At 34.4% G+C, this 14,829-nt stretch overlaps 1 protein-coding gene across 15 annotated transcripts in view; it reads left to right on the top strand.

The window, feature by feature from the left end:
• The window catches only part of AKAP6 (A-kinase anchoring protein 6), a 274,869-nt gene that overhangs the window by 129,699 nt on the left and 130,341 nt on the right, over positions 1–14,829 (top strand). For 13 of the 15 annotated variants that reach the window (XM_027638234.1, XM_027638231.1, XM_027638225.1 and 10 more), the window contains 2 exons: positions 2,658–2,754; positions 4,006–4,172. In XM_027638234.1, coding sequence (XP_027494035.1) covers positions 2,658–2,754; positions 4,006–4,172 — 264 coding nt within the window. The remainder of the gene's footprint in view (positions 1–2,657; positions 2,755–4,005; positions 4,173–14,829) is intronic. The other 2 variants (XM_027638238.1, XM_027638236.1) reach the window with 1 other exon arrangement.

Below are 14,829 nucleotides of genomic sequence, written 5' to 3'. Positions count from 1 at the left end.
GTTTCGTTTGCTTCTGTTTGTATTTATACTTATATGAATGGTTCTCTCCGTTTGATGTGTGCTGGTTTTGGCTGGGAGAGAGTTAGTTTTCTTCATGGTAGCTAGTATGGGGCTATGTTTTGGATTTGTGCTGAAAACAGTGTTGATAATACAGGGATGTTTTAGTTACTGCTGAGCAGTGCTTACACAGCATCAAGGCTTTTTCTGCTCTTCATACCACCCCACCAGCAATTAGGCTGGGGGTGGACAAGAAGCTGGAAAGGCACATAGCTAGGAAAGCTCACCCCAGCCGACAAAAGGGATATTCCATACCAAATGGCGTCATTTTCAGTACAGAAAGTTGGGGGAAGAAGGAATAAGATGGGAGATCCTTAGAGTTACAGCATTTGTCTTCCAAAGTAACTGTTATGTGTAATGAAGCCCTACTTTTCAGGTGATGGCTGAACACCTGCCTGCTCATGGGAAGTGGTGAATGAATTCCTCATTTTGCTTTGCTTGTGCATGTGGCTTTTGCTTTCCCTACTGTCTTTATATCAACCCACACATTTTCTAGCTTTTACCCTTCTGATTCTCTCTTCCGTTTCACTGAGGTAGGACTAAGCAAGAGGCTGCATGGTGCTTAGTTGCTAGCTGGGGTTACACCATGACATGATGCCTCTATGCTGACAAAAGCTTATTTCTGCTAAATTTCATGTATGTTCATGGTATTTGTGCCACACATAATTTATCCATAAAATAAGAATTTTGCACGAGGAGAATATTGCTAGTCAAAACCCAAAAGTTTGGCCCCATCTTTATTCATCATATTTTGCTTCTTCAGTTTAACATTATTACTGGTTAATAGGTGCACCTGAAAATCAAGCTGTATTGTAGTAGCTGGTGCGTTATGTTAAATGAATCTTTTCTAGGGCAGCAAGTCTCTTTTTTTTTCCTAATGAAAAAGAATACCTCATCTTTTCCAATTTTCCTATCAAACACATCCACATCATCTCGAGACACTGCCAAATCCAGCTGCATCTATACTCGACTTCAATTATATGAAATTACACAACCTACTCTCAGGTCCTTTAGCTTCTCTTTTACTGGGTGAGACACGCACAGTGCATTTCCTGTGAAGTGCATGATTACAAACTATTCAGTACAAGCCTGTTTTAAGTAAACAGTAAATTAAATATTGTCAGTGCTTGTTCAGACATGGTTTTATGAAGGAAAAAGGACTTCTAGATTTGATTTCATAAAACTCTAGATTTAAGAAAGGGACAGACATAAACTAGGCATCCTTCCTCCCTTTTAACTTTTCTTGGCTGGCCCAGTTGTTCAACAGCTGGTGCAAAACAGTATATTCAGATGTCCGTACAAGGAAAATTGGACTAGACAAAATGCTGAAGGTAGCAAAATTCCTGTTTTTTGCTCTTTATTTGAATGGAGAATTCTCAAAAACATTCTGTCACTGTCAGGTACAATGCTGCCTGAAAGACTGTTAAGAGCCTATCTGAGCAACATCCCTCTTTCAACCATGTACCTCATTTTATTACAGTTCTGGCAATATTATTTTCTGCTATGCCAATCAGCCTGACTGCAGGAGTTCGGAAAGAGAGGAAATAGTTGCTTCCCTAAGGATTGACAGCTTTTGAGTATTTTGTGGTGTCTGCTACTCCAGTATTAGCATGGTCACTAGCATTTGGAGAAGTAAAAATAAGTCTTGTAAAAAATAGAAACTATGAATGTGCACTTGCAAAGTCTCCTTTCATGTCTACCAGTTAACTCATTTCCAAGAGACGGAAAAGCTCTTTTTTTTCCAAGTGGTCATATATTATTTCCATTTATTCCATAGACATTTCAAAGAGAAAAAGTATTGTACACAATTTACGATTAAATACAGCAAGTACCCTTTTCTCTATTGTGTTTTCTTTCTCTTTCTTACAGGCAAGTATGGTGAGAAGCTCTGGCAAATAATTAAAAAATTTATCCAAGTTATCACTGGTGTATTAAACGGCATATCGTGTTTCCAGTTCCTCTCTCTGCTACTAGATTTTAAAGCAATTTTTAAAAATAAAATTAAAAAAAGAGACAAAATATTTTTGACTGTTAAAACACAGATCCTTTGTAAACTAATAAAAATATTAGTGAAAAAATGTTTGAAAAGACTGATTTGTTCTTTGAAAATGGATATGAGAGTTAACTCAGGAACACAGTATTAATAGATTTGTGTGAGTGCACATAAGGCCAATATATTCAATGATGTAATTTTTTTGTGGTTTCATAAATAGTGCTATCACCAATATTTCAAAGAAATCTGAAAAAAACCCCAGAGTTCATATGTGGTAGCATAAATTTAGTGTATTTTACAGAACACAGTTACTCCAGATATAGCCTGCAGGTTGTGACTTTTCATAAAACCTAATGAATGTCTAGATATGTCAGCTGTTTCAACACAGATGTACTTTGCTGATCTGATGGAAACATTTTGAGCCCAGATCCAAAATATCAGTAGTTTTTAGTATCACAAATTAGCTTGGCTATTGGGTAAATAGGGATGTGGTTCTTGATAAAAAACAAGTAATTTTGTACATGTGTTTTACAATAACTACCTCTGTAATGTCTGATGCTGAGGTTTCTTCTCTCTTTTTTTTTTTTCTTTTTTTTTTTTTTTCCAGAGTTTTAAGTTGAATGTAGATAGCCACTCTGCTTTAAAAGAAGCAGTGGTAGAAGAAGGACGCCAACTTCTTGAGCTTATTGTATCTCACAAATCAGGTAAACCCTTCTGAAATATTGCAAGTCTTTATGTCTCCAGACTATTAAAGAATGAAGAAGCATTGCTGTAAATTACTGCATATATTCACTTCCTTATGTATTATTAATATTTACATTATCAGATTGACCTTCAAGATTTATAAATGTTTCATATACTGCATACAATGCAGTGATACTTATAAAATGAAATACTGCCTGCAAATAGTCTGTTCATTTTATTTTGGTCTTGCTGTTCAGCTGAGTTTCAATTGAAATCACATCACTGAAAACTTCACACTGACATATTCTTTGATATAGGTACTATGGAAATAACATTAAGATAATGAATTAGTATTTCAAATATATATGTATGTATTTGCATACTCTGCATGGGTAATTGCATTGGTAAAGCTTTATTTTACCACTTAAGCTAATTCTTACAGTGATTTAAATGTATTTATGAGCACTAGATTAAAATTAAAAATAGCTTTTTCTTTTGGTTAGGTATGTCTTTTTTTGCAGAGGCCTTAAATGTAGAGGAGGGAGACAGATGTACTGATTTCTCTTCATCCTCACCACCTCCTATATTTTTAGATGTTTGGGTGACTTGTCTGATAATAGGGTTTTAATCAGCATATACTGCTACGGAATGCCATCTTAATTTTGGCCCACTTAGCATGCTCTTCTTCCAGGTTGAAGTTATTCTTTGGTCTATTGTTTTCTGATTTTGTTGTATGTGTGCCTCTTGTTTCACAGATCAGACAGATCCGTGTAAAGGGAAGCTATAAGAAATTACTGACTTGTATGTATAGTTCTAAAAAGATAGCCATAGCAAAGAAGAGTAGTGCATGTCACCATAGACACAAAAATCGGTAATGTGTAAACTACAGAAAATATTTAAAGGAGTTGGAGGCAAGAAAAATGTGTTTGGAAGATTACGAAATGTTTCAAGATAAAGACTAGATATTGAGGGGAAGATTACCAGTATTCCCTACTGCCAGGGGAATGACAGTTTATGTGGAATTTTTCTCTTGAAACTGTCAGCTGAAGCATTATCAAAATTTACCATGATGGCTAAAAGAAATGTTTGACCCTATAGCACTGTTTTGCAGTATGAACAATAGTAATGCTTGGATTTATTGCTGAGAAAACACACTAAAATTCTTGTTGCATTTATTATTTTAAATATCCTGCTTATTATTTGAATAAAAGATAATATTTAAAGATGCTGTTGAGTTTACAGCTTTTACTTTTTACCCCTTCATTGTGGAGAAGGACTGAAGGACATGCTGCAGATGATTGGAAGTCAGTGGAAAGAACTACAGAAGCAAATCAAACGGCAACACAGCTGGATTCTTAGGGCTCTGGATATCATCAAAGCAGAAATACTGGCTACTGATGTGTCTGCAGAGAATGAGGAAGGGACTGGGAGCCCTAAGGTAAGTGGCTTGAAGTTTGCCTTATTTCCTCTTATTTCCTTCTTCTTTTGAACTAGGCACCACTGAAGTTTTCTTTCCACCCTAAGGCTTTTCATTTCTACTGGGTAAACTTTTTTTTTATAAACAAAATGAAATGCCTTACTCTGAAACAATGAAAAAAATCTTAGAACTTTCAAGTTTTCCAGGAAGACCTGTCTCATTCTGTGTAGAGTGGCATGAGGGGGAACATAAAACATTTAGTAAACAAAACATAAAGCATCTTTAACATGAATAATCAGAATGGTTTTAAATTGTTTTGTTGCAACTATAAATCACTATAATCAGTGCAATCACTCAGCTCTGACATCCATTAGCCGCTTGGTTACAGCAAATTAGCAAAGAAGAGAGAAAGTGATTCATTATCTCATTCCTGTTAATGACTATCAGATGCATTGCTTAATTAGGAGATGGCCATTGTAGTGGGAAGAAGGTCATATGCCTTTTCACAAACCTTTTTGCTTGAAGACGTCCATAATAGTGCTTGTGTTGAATACAACAAGTACTTCAAGAATAACGTATTGACACCTCTCATAATTTTGTGGATATTAATTCTTAAATAAGGATATAGTACTTACCAGTTGCCAAACAATATTTGTAAGAGCATTTTAAATATAGACCTTGCTTTTTCAAATTGGTGCAAGCAGTGCAGGGATGCTACACACAACAGAAACTTGTGGCTTAGGGTCCATGACCTTTCACTACCACCAGTAGTAAGCAGAGGTGTTTCTTAAGCAAAGAATATGCAGCAGAGCAATCAAAAACCTCTACATCTTGACGCACATCAGGCTGAAATGCAAGGAAAAATTCACAATTCTTGTTTCTAGGAATAACAGAGATGATTGTGCTGAGTAGATTTTCTGATTCTGATGCTGGACAATTCTTAGCATGGATATTCAGTGCTTCCTAGAGTGTAGTTTGTAGAGTAACTCTTGGCTAGGATTACATGAAAAGTCCTGGTGTTTTCTTACTATAATTCTACGTAGCAAGAATGATCTTAGAGATGATGGAGGAAGAGCCAAGGACAACAATGAAATAAAACTACAGGAAAACACATATTTGCAAGAGACATAATTTGAACTGATATCTCTCGTCGCTTGTGTGACGGAAAATGATCCTGGGCCATGTAGCTCTTCCTTTAGGAATTAGGTGGTGGAGTAACACTCGATTTCATAATTAGGTCTGTTAAAGTAAACAGACTAGCTCAAAGATTATTTTTTTACCCTGCCGGTAATATGATTCCATATCTCCAAACAGCTTGACTCATCCGTGGCCAAAAGTTTAACTGCTTGATCAAAATTATCATGTAAAAAGTATTCTAAAATCCAGCTTGATTTTTCTGTGAAAATTATGGAATCCCTAGCTTGGAATAATTGTATTCAAATCTTTGCTTAAAAGGAGAGAAATGGAGACAGGGCAGTTGCAGTAAATTTTTCATATAGATAGGTGGTAGCTCCTTGCCTCATGCTTTTTATTGTAGAGATAGGAACCCGAATCAAAGCCTTTTTTTTTTTTTTTTTTTTTTTGTGCCTACAGTTAAATTAAAAAAAAAGTAGACAAAAATTGATGAAACTGAAAATATTTTCAGGTTATTTAATTAATTAAATCACATCCCTATATGATTCTTCTAAGTATGGGCAATAGTGCGGTCAAACACCATCTTCTTCATGCTGAAAGATTAACTAAAATTAAAATACAGTCAGTAATATAAATGTAGATGTCAGTTTGCATTTGTTTCAAAACCAAAAGGAACTTGAGAAGTATAATAGAAAATCTAAAGATTATACCTAGAGGTTATTTTTATTTTTACCTTTTTTGAGAAATGACAGGAACAGTGTTGGTGTTAGAAATCTGTAAAGAAATAGGGAAAGGAGGAATTTCAAAGACCCTAGGAAACTTTTCCCTTAAGAATTTTTAAAACATGTTTTCATAACACTATGGTATTTTTTATAAGAGCAATGAAGAGTGGGATGGGAAGAGGGATGTTCTGTACTCTAGAAATACATTGTCAACATTTGTATTCAAGAATTCAGATTTTGCTTAGGAAATTTTTCTTTTTATTGTATGTAAGTTTCATAGTGGTTTATAGTGATTGCTTTTAGGGATTGATTTTAAACGTTTCTGGTGCCTAAGCTCCTCTGAGGTACTATGGTTTCTGTAAGATCTTAAAAAACCAGTGAGATCTCTCTAAGTATTTACTACAACTATTATTCTGTCATTTTTATAAATAAAGAATTGGTGACTGTATTCAGATTAAATTTAAGGATATGAAGTTTTGTCTTCTTACTCCATTGAAAAGTACCTTTAAAAATGAATGTCAGAATTGCCATGACACGTTGCAACAAGTACCGATCTAACATTATGAGTAGTACACGACATACTATACACTTGACTTTCCTTCGGAACCTTGAGGCACTTAGCTACAGTACGTATTTTCTCTTGATGAAAATAGTAAGTAATATTCGAAAATATCTGGAAATAGGAGGAATGTTTTCATATATCTTGCATTTTTTCACCTTTTGAAAATGTCTGAGACCACTCGTTTTGTAGGTGGTCTCTTTGATTGAGTCACTTCTCCATCAGGAAAGGCCTACTGGAACAGTATTGCTTTCAATAAGCAGTAAAGAGTGATATTGAAAAACAACATGATGTATTTTCTTATCTAGTGGCTATGAGTGTAACTTCCCCCATATTACTCTGATCTATTTAAATCATAATTTGGTGGAAAAATTCATGGCTTTCTGAAGAGCTTGCAAGTTAATTCTGTAACTGATGTCCTCTAAAAGCTTACAAATCTTAATAGCAATTATCCATTGTAGACATTCTCCTTCACTGAACATTGTATGGAATAGTATTCTTGGGGTCAGTTGTAAGTTCTGCTCCCAACATGCATTTGTAAAGTTAGTTCATTACTATAATTTTTGGACCTGGATTTTTTTGTTCTGCAAGTAAATTTTTTAATTAAATTTTGGGATTTTTTTTTATAACAGTTCAGAGTATAACATCAGAACCTAAAGGCTGGTAGGTTAAAAGAATAATGGTGAACTCTGCAAATATATATGTAGTCTGTACTTCTGGACAAGTTTCTTTCCAAAATAATTGCTTTATTACTGAAAAACATCTCTAATTTTCCATTCCAGATTCAGAGAAACAAGCAGGAAACTATTACTACATAAGGCATTGGGCCTAATCCTTAGAACATTGAAATTTGACTTAGTTGTCTGAGGTAAAAAAAGCACTCTTGGGAAGAATGTGTTAACTCTATAGTGGGGTAGATCATAGAAGCAGTAAGGATTTGAAGAGTTTTAGAGGAAGAGGTAAAAACACATTTAATAAACTAAACCTGAAAATTACAGAAATAGTAGATGGCTCAGTGTTTGAAGTGGTTAAAAAGAAAACTAGTGTAATTTCCTCTTGATAGATAATTAAACATCCCACACTTATGGGATCATCTCCCACTCAGTTGCACATAATTTTACAGTTTTTATAACCATTCTAAACAAACAGTCTTCAGTACACAGAAAAGTGATTTTCATTTAAAAAGTGAAAACTTGGTGAAGCTGTTTAATATCTACCACAATTTGGGATTCTGGGAACGCTCCTTTAAGGATGGGTTTATAGTGATACTGGTCTCACACTTGGTGGCTAAACTGAATACTACAGTTCAGAAAAATTACATCCTGCTAGTATGAGAATGACTTTGTGAAATGGGGAACAAGACAGAGTGAAGTTTAGAGAATGGTAACAATCCTTTCTTTTTTACTTCAGGCTTGTAACTTGCCCTGACCATCCAATCATACTGCTATGACTACAACATTTAGATCAATACTTTTATATAAAAGGAATATACAAATAAAATGTTTTGGCATCTTTATGGTTAGTGCAGAGAAATATCATATTTGCGAATAGATAATTTTCTTTCAGTGTCTTTTAGCAACTCTGTATTTTTAATCTGCAGACATGAGTATAATGCACGGGCAGTAATATTAAAAGCAACATACCAGTATTTTTTTGCAATGCCTTTCATTATTTAAAAACAGGCCAAGTTTATTACTGGGAAAGTTTTAAATATTATAACAGATAACAGAGAGCATGATTTCAGAATCTAGTGGTTTTACTTACATAACCACTTTAAAAACTGTGGGTTTTGGTGTCCAGTATATGCAAGTGGAGTATTGTATATATCATTGTAGTGATTAGTGCTTTGAAGTTGTCAAATAGCACGTGTAACTGGCCTTCATTCTCCTTCACTTGGTTGTTTCTAATGAAAGGGCAGGAATAGCATATGCTAGAAGGGTCATTTTGCTTGGGTTGCTGGAGTTTCTTAAGTTGCAGGGGACTTGTAAAACTTCACATCTCAAACTGAATTTATTTATTTACTTTACAGTCCCTCTTTCTCTATTTTCCACATTCACAAACTCAGGATCAGACTCATGTATTCAACTTTGTGTCTCATGTTCTTAATACTGGGGAATAAAATGTCAAGTAAATAGCCATCACTTCATCAGTAAAAATCTGAAAAAATAATAAAATGGAAATCAGACTTTTGTCTCTGACATTGTACAGGCATATGGAAAGGGCCTTTCATCTGGTGATACACATGCCATTCTGGTCTATTGTTATCTCATGGCTTAATCAAGTCTTTTCTTGGAAAAGAAAGGTACAAGAAAAGTTGTTATTTTTTCCTCTAATGTGTCCATAATGAGCCACGTTCCCGTACAAACGGAAAAGAGTTTTATGTCATGAATGCAACACCTCATAGATGAAACATTAAACTGAAGATCTAACCACATTTACCCAGTCTTACTTCCACTATTAGTAATTACCATCTGCCACCTTAATTCTTTGCAGTTTCAACTGAATGTATTAGTTTCTTCTGTTCAGAACAACTGGATAGTCTCAGGTGCAGTTTAATAGTTACTACCTTTCACTGGTAAATAAAATACCTTACAATACCTTACAACATATTTCTTTGCTGAAAAGTATTACAAAGTATTATGAAAAGTATTAGGAAGTCTGTAGTTCACCATTCACTACTTCAAAGGATGGTAATAGGGAAGTGATTTCCTGCAATTAGAACAGAAGGTTCTGCCATGTTGCCATTGAGGCATAGTCTTAAATTGTTGAATATTTAAAATGCTATCCATACATAAATACTATTATTGTGCCTAACAGCTGAACAGTTCAAAATCATTCATGTGACATTTCAATCCTGAATCTTTGGGAACTTCGGAAGTCTAGAGTAAAAATACTGTGATCTCAGTCTTAAGTACAAATGATGCTGTTAATTCTGCTGCACTAGGAAAAAATGAATTACAGTTATTATTTTCCTTGGCTTTAGGTATTTTAGTATGTGGTATTTCAGTATTCTTGATCTGTCAGTTTCTATAGTGGGGATTTGGACCATGTATGAGTTGGTCAAATGGATAAAAAAGGTAGTGGTTTTTATAAAATCTTTCTGTAAATCTGTAGATGAAATTTTGGTTTTGTGAGGAATAAGCCTGTCTTTTAGTGCTTTTGCTGGAGGATGTGAAACCTGACTGAATTCTTTTGATATTAATTGTTATCCAAATATAGGATTAAAAACATCCTTTGAGAATTTCCAAGCTAGTCAAAACAAGCTAAGTTGATAAAACCATGAAGAGAATCTAAAAAAAGAAGCAAGAGGGAGGAAATTTTGTGCCTGTAAATGCAGCTAGACATTTCAAGTTCCTCCATTTGCTAGTTTTTAATACCTTGCTTTATAAGTTATGTAATTTTAATGTTACAGACATCATCTAGAATGTGCACAGACTTAGCCAACATCATAAAAAAAAAAAGTATCTTCAGGAAAGATTTGAAAGATTAAACCATAATTTTACACACCATTTTAGAGTGAATGAATAATAGGAAACAGAAATATGATTTGGACTAAGTTTAGTAGCAGAAGCTAGCACTGGTAAAAGGAGAGCCTGAATATGAAAAATTGAATGGGACTGACTTATAGTGAATCTTACTTAAAGAAACAAGAAATAGAGAAAAAGGGGATCTACTGAAGTGTATAAAAGGTGTGATTTGCCAACTGAGCAGAAAAGCTTTGTTGACAGTACTGTACCAGACTCTGAGAATTAGCTGAAAAATTTTGTGTAATAATTTTAATATAGATAGAAAGAAAACATAGACTTTCAGTACTTTTCAGTACCTTTCTGATACAGGGGTTTTTATTGACAAAACCAGTACCTTGACAAGAAAGTACCTCTCTTTATCGTACTTTGAAGCAAAATTTTCTTCAGCTAAGCAGAAACTTTCAAAAACCCAGGCAAACCCAAAGAAATCACCTAATATTTTATGTACAGAATGTTTCCTTTAAGTTTCTAAGTGTATGCAATCTTAAGTTGATACATTGCATACAGAATAATATTCATAAAACTGCCAAGATTCTTCTGTCTTGTATTTTATGTCTGTCCTTCAGTAAAGGAATTAAAATACTTTAACCAGGCTAGTCATTTTGGGGTGATTTTAAGTTTCCAAGCTCATAAATTTTGAATTTTTCATCATTACACCAAGGCCTTTTCCAAAACACAGGCATAAGCAAATTGAGGCTTAAAGCCTTCCCTTGGTCAGCTCTTTTACAAAGGCTTTCTCCCCAACACACCCTGAGAGAAGGAGGTGTCAAAACTATTGTCCCTTTTCCAGAGGAAGAATGTTACATTCCATCTGGCTGTTCATAAGGATTTACACAGCTGAGGTCTTCCAGGAAAGGCTGTAAATCAAATTATGTCCTTCTCTTGTGTCTCTGTGAGTGTGTTGTGAATCATGGTGGTGGTTGGCTGCTTCACAGGGAAAGAGGATATGTGGTTCTTCCCCACTGCCTTCCTCTCCACTGGCTGGAAATCCACAGCCTGTGTTCCTGTGGCCACTTGGGATGAACCTAACCCACCCATTGTTTTGAGGGTAAATGTTGCAATAGTAGCTACTGGCTAAAGTGCAGGATTAGCTCCATCCTAAACATCTTCTTTCAGGTTACATGACCCCTGGTAAAAAGTGCTCTATATCACAAGTTAACCAAATATTTTGCTAGTTTTTCAAGATATGATGCCCCTGAAGTCCTTAAGCAAACCTGGGTCCCATTTTAGATCACAGAGATTGTTTTCTCATATATACATCAACCTCCTTGCATATTTGCTGCAAATTCTGTATTACAGTATTGTTTTCCTAGTATCTAAAATAATTCTAATAATCTTTATAAGCCAAATTTCTAAAACAGTAGCAGAACTGCTCATTTTTTTCTAGTGAATATCAAAATAATCACCTTATCTGTGATTTATTGAACTCACTACCAAGTATAAAATTTAGAGTGTCACGCTTTAAAAGTCATATTTTTGCAGCTAAATTGTATGTACTATTAAGCACAATATTCAGTCCTGTTATAAAACATAGGTGCATTTTTAAGCAGCATATCATAAAATTTACTGCAAATATATCAAAAGTCATATTCTAATTGAAGATGTGATCAAGGACTCCAAGGTATCTGTGGCACTTATAATATCTTCTCATTTTCACACCTTGATGATTCTAGATTCTGTATATTGATTACTTTTGGCAACTATATGCTCTTTAACAGCCATCACTGTTAGTAGAAACAGTTATGCTTACATAGTTAGCAAAGAAATTACGATTTTTTTACTTCAGGAGTTGACTTTGAAAGATGTTTTAAATCTAAATCACTCCACTGAGAACAAGTGCAGACTGAAAACTTGATGAGAACAGATATTTAAACTGGCATATGCCCAAGGGGCAAATTTTATCATAATGCTATTTGAATCTTTGAACATTTTTATCTGAAACTCTGAAAGTGTGTTAGGCTGTTGTAACTTCACATGCATAAACAGACCAACTCTGACAAGTTTTATTTAGGAAAAAAACCCATTTGGATTTGGCCCATATTTGAAAAAAAAAACCCTCAAGGGTATTTGAGCATATATTCATAAATTTATCTTAAGTGACATAAACTAAATATTAACCACGCAAAGTTGCCAGTATCTGTCCATTCTACTCTCTCTGGACAATCATTGAATTTTTGATCTTTTATTTTCAATAAAACATATTTTCAGCAGTGAATGTTGGTGGAAAGTTTTGCTTATTCGTGTCCACCCATTGTTTCACATGTTTCTCAGATTTCCAGAGAAATCCACATTTAGTAACTTTTAGTAGCATACACACACAAATATACACAGATTTATTTTACTGAAACTCAACATCTGCTGTTCTAAAGCAGAAATTTCTAGGGTAGCCTGTCTGAGCTATTACTTGACTCCTTTTCTATGTGGGCTCAGAATCCCATGTGCTCAGTCAAGATTTTAGAGCCACAGCAGAAACAGAAATTTTTTTTTTTTGAGTTTGAGTTCAGAAGTTGATGGAACACCCTAAAATAAATTAATAAATTAATTAATAAGTGAAAAGAAGGAATCCTAGCTGACTGAAAATGTCTTGGTGTACCAAGTTCGTGGTTGGATTTATAGATAGTGATCACTAACAAAGCAAATTGATTGAAATTCAGATCTTTTTAGTTAACTTTCCTTCCTTATATCTTATTCTTGCTCCCTCTCCCTCCCTGCCGTCTGTTGCTCTTCAAAACAGTTAAGGATTTCACCAGGATCACAAGTGAAATATAGAACAGGAGTGTGTGGGGAGACACTTCTCACAGGGCTTACTGCTGGGTCAGGCTCAGATAGCAGTGTAGGGCGACTGAAAGCTGGCACTCCATGGACACTGTAACTGACAAAAGTGGTAATGGTCAGCTCAAATGGTAAACCTCGAATGTGCCTTCTACCCCTGTGTTGTTTAGCAGTCGTCCCAATGATAAATATTTTGGATTTTTCGGATGATGTAGTATAAAATTGAGGCATTGGACTTACAAGGTTATTATCTTCTGCTTTCACCACTAGTCTATTTTGGTTTTTCTAGTTCTAGGAGTAGCAATGCAATATCACCTGTTTACTTCTGGTAGTGCAGGATTCAGTGGAGTAAATGCTACTTGCCTGCTGTACTGAGATGCTTTTTTTTTTTTTTTTTGGTGCCAAATTGCTCCACTGTGTTTTGCTTTTTTAAAAAAATCATGTTTGAAAAGCTAATTTTTCCTTTTTGTTATAGTCTTCTAAGAATCCTGTACTTTAACAATGACAGCTCAATATGGACGCTATTGCCAATTGTTGTTACTAAAGATTGTTGCTTCTGTTAATATCATTCTAACTTTGTCATTTTATTAAACTTGTATTACTGGTCTGAAAACAAAAATTACTGCTTTATTCCATTAAAGAGTGACTGGCATGGCACTCCTCTGATCTTTAAAAAGAAACTTTACTTTCATTGTATTTAGGCAGTAAATTAAGTGTTCCTATCTGCAGAATAAACTAACTTCTTATAAATATTACTGTGTTTAATTATCAGTCAGGTATTTGAGTTTCTGCTGTTATGCTTGATGTCTGAGAATGATTAAATGTGTAATAGAGAACAAAAGAAACATTGATGTGAACAAAGATACTATAAGATAAAGGTAAATTTTATCTTCTGCATGTTTTTATTCTTTTAAAATTCTTTTAATTACTTTTATATTCAGCATGATTTGGTGGCATTTCTTTTTTTTTTTTTTCCAATTTACTTCTTATTTTAGTCTTTTGGAACATCTTCTAGCAATGATTTAACCTGTAGTATCATTTAGTTCTAGTCTCATCTGTATACTTAAAGCAGCTGTTCTTCACTAGGGTGGTCACAAAAGGGAAATCAGATAAAACAATGTTTGAAGGAAAAATCTACTTGGACAACCTGCATTTTAAAACTGACTTATTCTTAAATGTCTTGTGGCACAGTGTACTTGACTACACTTAAACTTTAAATTCAAAGTGATGTTACAGATTTTGCTAGTTTTTAAGCCAATCTATTATAAGGCAACAGCGTACAATGCTGAGTGTTGTATGACCTTCTGTATGTGTATCTACATTATGAAAAAAAACCCAACATTTTCACTAGGTCATTTGGTGAAATATAGGCTAAAATACTAAAAGACTGCAAGATGCTTATTGCCATCTTACACGTTTGTATTTCAGGTCTAGTTACTTGTGCGTTATATTTTTTTTGCCCTTTTTTTTTTTTTTAGCATTTTATCTGCATTTTTAATTAAGCCTTTCTTAAAGTACCTCAGATGCTCCTCATTTCATGATAATTATATTTACTCAAGGTAGTGTAACCAATATGGGAGATACAATGGGGACTGCATCACATTTAGAAATTTAGACTTGTTCCTTAAACACTTGGAAGTAACTGCAACAAAAATACGTGTGATAGCAGTGTACTTTGCCATATCCCATGGGCAGCTGTAAATGTTAATGACAGTTAACCTAAGATGGCTTTAAATGTAAAATGGGTTTTCTGACCAGGAGACAGGTGGTATGCCATATTCTTTTATAATCACCCCATAGCATGCTTTATGAACCATCACCACACCAGAGAGAAAGAATAGCTCATCTGGGCATGTACACTTCATTTCTTTTTCCTATTTTTCCTCTTTACAGTCATGTTATAGAAACGAGACAGGCATTTAGCACAGAATGCCTTAATCCTTGGTTTATGAGCCCTAAGAAAA

This window comes from Corapipo altera, unplaced genomic scaffold (genome assembly GCF_003945725.1).
Source record: "Corapipo altera isolate COAL_440 unplaced genomic scaffold, ASM394572v1 23, whole genome shotgun sequence".
NCBI classification, from domain to species: domain Eukaryota; kingdom Metazoa; phylum Chordata; class Aves; order Passeriformes; family Pipridae; genus Corapipo; species Corapipo altera.
This window is presented reverse-complemented; position numbering and strand designations above follow the sequence as displayed.